The sequence below is a fragment of the Cucurbita moschata genome, unplaced genomic scaffold (assembly GCF_002738365.1).
Source record: "Cucurbita moschata cultivar Rifu unplaced genomic scaffold, Cmos_1.0 Cmo_Scf00013, whole genome shotgun sequence".
In the NCBI taxonomy this organism is placed as follows: Eukaryota; Viridiplantae; Streptophyta; class Magnoliopsida; order Cucurbitales; family Cucurbitaceae; genus Cucurbita; species Cucurbita moschata.
The window spans coordinates 3,620,969-3,625,950 of record NW_019268529.1 but is presented as its reverse complement, the minus strand read 5'-3'; the positions used below and the strand labels follow the sequence as shown (position 1 = coordinate 3,625,950).

Here is a 4,982-nt window from a genome sequence, read left to right as displayed (position 1 = left end):
GGATGGTTCAAGTAAGATATAGGAACTAAAAATCGCTTCCTCTGAATTTCTCCCACGTACACTGCAATATGACCTTTGGAAACATTGGACCGACATCCATCAAAAACAAACTGTGTTCGGAGAATTCTTGCATCTTCAGCAGGGAAAGACATATATGTCTTGAGGATGTTTATAATCTCGGAGACTTCTTGTAATAGCTCAAGCCCACTGCTAGCAGATATTGTCCTTTTTGAGTTTTTCCTTCCGGGTTTTCCCCGAAGGTTTTAAAACGCGTCTGCTAGAGAGAGGTTTCCACACCCTTATAAAGAATGTTTCGTTCTCCTCTCCAACCAATGTGGGATCTCACAATTCACCCCCTTTTGAGCCCCAACATCCTCGTTGGCACTCGTTTTCTTCTCCAATCGATGTGGGACCCCCAAATCCACCCCCATTCGGGGCCCAACGTCCTTGTTGGCATACCGCCTCGTGTCTGGCTCTGATACAATTAGTAACAACTCAAGCTTACCGCTAACAGATATTGTCCTCTTTAGACTTTTCCTTCAAGGGTTCCCCTTAAGGTTTTAAAACGCGTCTGCTAGAGAAAGATTTCCACACCCTTATAAAGAATGTTTCGTTCTCCTCTCCAACCGATGTGAGATCTCACAATCCACCCTCTTTGAAGCCAGCGTCTTCGTTGACATTTATTCCCTTCTCCAATCGATGTGAGACCCCCCAATCCACCCCCTTTCAGGGCTTAGCGTCCTTGCTGGCACACCGTCACGTGTTCACCCCCTTCGGAATTCAACCTCCTCATTGGCACGTTGCCTAGTATCTGGCTCTAATATCATTAGTAACAGTCCAAGCCCACCGCTAGCAGATATTGTCTTATTTGGATTTTCCCTTCTGGGCTTCCTCTCAAAGTTTTAAAACGCGTCTACTAAGGAGAGTTTTCACACCCTTATAAGAAATGTTTCATTCCCCTCTCCAACCGATGTGAGGCTGACTGCGATACGTAACGGACTAAAACGGATAATATCGGCTAGCAGTGGCTTGGGCTTTTTTACAACATATATGTCTTGAGGATATTTATAATCTCAAAGACTTCTCATTTAGGTGATTCTAATTGATGTTTACTGCTGCGTAATGCTAAATGGGCAAGTGGATGAGGAACATACAAAATTCCATTTCCCATTGCAACTAGTCGTTTACAATTGGCTTATTATAATATCTCGATCGTCCATTGTATCAAGAGCCATAAAAGAGCTCTTGCTCATTAAAATGACTTCTCATAAGGCATCAAAAGAAGCAGAAGAACCCAACACCAGTGGCCCATAAGCCAAATCCCGGTGACATTTCAACTCCATATTGACTAATTAAGAGGAAGATCATGGGTTTATAAGTAAGGAATGAGGCCTTTTCGGAAAACCAAAAGCAAAACCATGAGAGTTTATGCTCAAAGTCGACAATATCATACCATTGTAGAGGGTCATTGTTCTTAATATGGTATCAGAGTCATGCCCTAAACTTAGCCATGTCAATAGAATCCTCAAGTGTCGAACAAATAAGTAATACTCTTTCGAAATATCCAACTTGTTTTGATAACGAACGTGTAGTCAAAAGTGACTCAAGTGTCAAACAAAGAGTACACTTTGTTCGAGGGCTCCAGAGAAGGAGTCGAGCCTGGATTAAGGAGAGGTTGTTCAAGAGCTCTCGAGAAAGAGGTCTCAAGGGAGGCTCTATGGTGTACTTTGTTCGAAGGAATGATTGTTGAAAATTATTGAGAGTAGTCCCACGTTGGCTAACTAAGAGGAAGATCATGAGTTTATATGTAAGGAACACTATCTCCATTAGAATGCGGCCGAAAATCAAAAGCAAAACCACGAGAGTTCATGCTCAAAGTAGACAATATCATCCCAGTATAGAGGTTCTGAGCTGTCAGGCTACAAGGATTCATTTACTTCTTTTTTCACCTCAATTATCTAAAATGTTGGTTCAATCCTCCAATACAACTAAATTTTAAATATTAGAAAACCGAACCAAACTAAACCAAGCCAAACCAAAACCAATTAGAAAATCAAACCAAACCAATTTTATAATCAAGCATGTATGGTTTAATTAGCATAAGATATCCTCAAGAATAGGCCATGAAAGGATCCTCACTCTCACCGTCCAAATGAGCTCAAATGAGCCTTCTCTGGTCCATAGCATAGTTTTTTTCGGTGCAATAAAGTTACATAGTGTCTATTTTTCGTTGATAAAGGGGTATTTCCATGAGTTTGCCTTGGTATCGTGTTCATACGGTTGTATTGAATGATCCCGATCGTTTGTTTTCTGTTCATATAATGCATACAGCTCTAGTTGCTGGTTGGGCCGGTTCAATGGCCCTATACGAATTAGCAGTTTTTGATCCCTCTGATCCTGTTCTTGATCCAATGTGGAGACAAGGTATGTTCGTTATACCCTTCATGACTCGTTTAGGAATAACCAATTCATGGGGGGTTGCTTTTATTGTGTCGCTTAAATTATATAGGAACTCTTGAACCCAAGAGTTAAGAATAACAAGTTCTTCATTACCAAGAATAGAATAACCACTTAGAATAATGAAACAGATTATATTTGTCGATGAATACATCACTTTTGCACTAATTTCTCAAAAAACTTTCTCTGTGATAATCAAAACCGAACCAAAACCGATCGGTTCAAACTGATTTATGTAAAAAGTTAACTCAGCCGGCGGTTTTGCTAAACCGGATATTGTGGTTCGATTCTCGATTTGGATAAACCGAACACCGGCCGTATAGGGCTAGGTCACCAACCAGTTGGGCTTTTCCATTCCTCTTCTTCTTCATAAAAACCCCTCACTTCTTCTTGACCTAATTTGCTGCGCCGTTGATTCTTCACTTCGATCGGTATCTACGCTGTTCTCAAGTCGTCTCCTATCCCTATCCTTCCTCGCTTCTTCTTCTTCGATTGTGCCTCTGTTTAAATTGTCTGATTGTTTTTTTGCGTTTGTTTTGCGACAGGAAGGAGAAAAGAACTTCAAATCAAGAAGAAAAATGTCAGCGTGAGTGAAAATTTGTTTAGAAGCGTCCATTGGTTGTTTTTTCTTTTATAATTTAAGTTGTTGAATGCCGCTCCTTCTTTCGTTTTTGTTTGCTTCGTTTGAAATATATTAGTTATCGACGATGCCTTGTTTTTGTAACGTAGAATCTGAAGCTTGTGATAAACGATTCGAGTGGTGACTAATCTAGATTGTGAATAAGAAAAAGTTGTGAGTTGAAATTTGATTGGCGAAGGTGACGGAATAATAAATGTTGATGCCTTTAGAGATGAAAATTATATGTTTTGGTTTGAATCATATGAAATATGGAACTTTAAATGAAAATGTGATTTGTTACATTACTTTGTTGGACATTGAAAGATCACGACTGAAGAGTCAAGATCTTATGCTTGTTTAGGAGTGAAATACTATTGAGGTTTCTTTTGTTATTGGCATAGTATTTGCTGCAAATGGCTATATATTGCCTCCAATTGCTTGACAAATCCTTTTTAACTCGATTTCTTATGCAGTGATGAAGGTGCAGTTGTTGTTGAGGCTCCGGCCCCAGCTCTTGGTGAGCCAATGGACATTGAGACTGCTTTGCAACTTGTTCTTAGAAAATCATTAGCTCATGGTGGGCTTGTTCGAGGCCTGCATGAGAGTGCCAAGGCAATTGAGAAGCATGCTGCTCAGCTCTGCGTCTTGGGAGAAGACTGCAACCAGCCAGATTATGTTAAGCTTGTCAAGGCACTTTGTGCGGAGCACGATGTGAACTTGATGACAGTTCCCAGTGCAAAGACCCTTGGCGAGTGGGCTGGTGTAAGTGTCTAATCTTATTTAGCCATCGAGATAAAAATGGCTTTTCTTTTGATCATCTGTCATCACTTGTATTGTATTTATCCTACTATGATTGAATATACACCTCTCAATACTAGGCTACATGTTTTTACCCGTTAATACTTGGCTGCTTTACATGCTCGGGATCGTATTTACATACTCTTCACCTGCCAATGCTAGGCTACATGTTTTTACCCGTTATTACTTAGCTGCTTTACATGTTCAGGATCGTATTTACATAACCTCTTCACCTGCCAATGCTAGGCTACATGTTTTTACCCGTTAATACTTAGCTGCTTTACATGTTCGGGATCGTATTTACACAACCTCTTCACCTGCCAATGCTAGGCTACATGTTTTTACCTGTTAATAATTAGCTGCTTTACATGTTTGGTATCATATTTGCATAACCTCTTCAAGCACAATCAAGAAGAAGCTTTCTTTTTCACATGCCCTGTCAACACCACGATCGGGGAAGCTCATTTTTGCTTGTATATTGGCATTATACACCATGAATTTGAGTTCGATTTCAAGATGTAATTGATGTGCAGATCCCAATACTACCATCATAAGATTTCCCCCATCTTACTTCAGGATAATAAGTTATTGTGTTGGTCTAATGCAGCTATGCAAGATTGATTCTGAAGGAAAGGCTAGGAAGGTTGTCGGGTGCTCATGTGTTGTAGTTAAGGTACGTTGTATGATGATGCCCATCACTTCTGGAGCAAATGTTCTGTTCTCTGAACCATTTTTGTTTACTTAAAATTTGAATTCCTATCTCCAGGACTTTGGGGAGGATCACGAGGCACTTCACATTGTCCAGAAGCACGTGAGTTCAAGTTGATTATGTCAATCACTAAGAAAGTTTTTGATCTTTAGTAATGTTTAGATTGGTTGGTTCCCTGTTGCTGTTGAACACGTTTCTTCTACCCTATAATGCTTTTCTTTGTTTCTATTGATTGGAAAGATTTTGGGCAAACAGAACACAAGTTATTTATCAAGAGTCTCCTTGCCAAGGGTGAAAGGGAATTGAATTTTATCATCTCTTTATGTTGAGTTACTAAGCTATACCTATTTTCGTTTCTGAAGATTAATGCAACAGTGTCTAGTATAGTTTTTCTTTTCC

The 4,982-nt window shown here is 39.8% G+C and overlaps 1 protein-coding gene across 2 annotated transcripts; it reads left to right on the top strand.

Moving 5' to 3' along the window:
- The first annotated feature begins 2,776 nt into the window (after positions 1-2,776).
- LOC111451391 (40S ribosomal protein S12-like) lies at positions 2,777-4,982 on the top strand. 2 transcript variants are annotated; one of them, XM_023091796.1, is made up of 5 exons: positions 2,777-2,907; positions 3,003-3,043; positions 3,550-3,838; positions 4,482-4,547; positions 4,641-4,982. In XM_023091796.1, exons 2-5 carry the CDS (start codon positions 3,036-3,038, stop codon positions 4,698-4,700), a joined length of 423 nt encoding a protein of 140 aa, XP_022947564.1. In that variant the 5' UTR covers positions 2,777-2,907; positions 3,003-3,035; the 3' UTR covers positions 4,701-4,982. The 2 variants fall into 2 exon arrangements, with proteins under 2 accessions (XP_022947564.1, XP_022947565.1); XM_023091797.1 differs by having other exon boundaries at positions 2,814-2,888.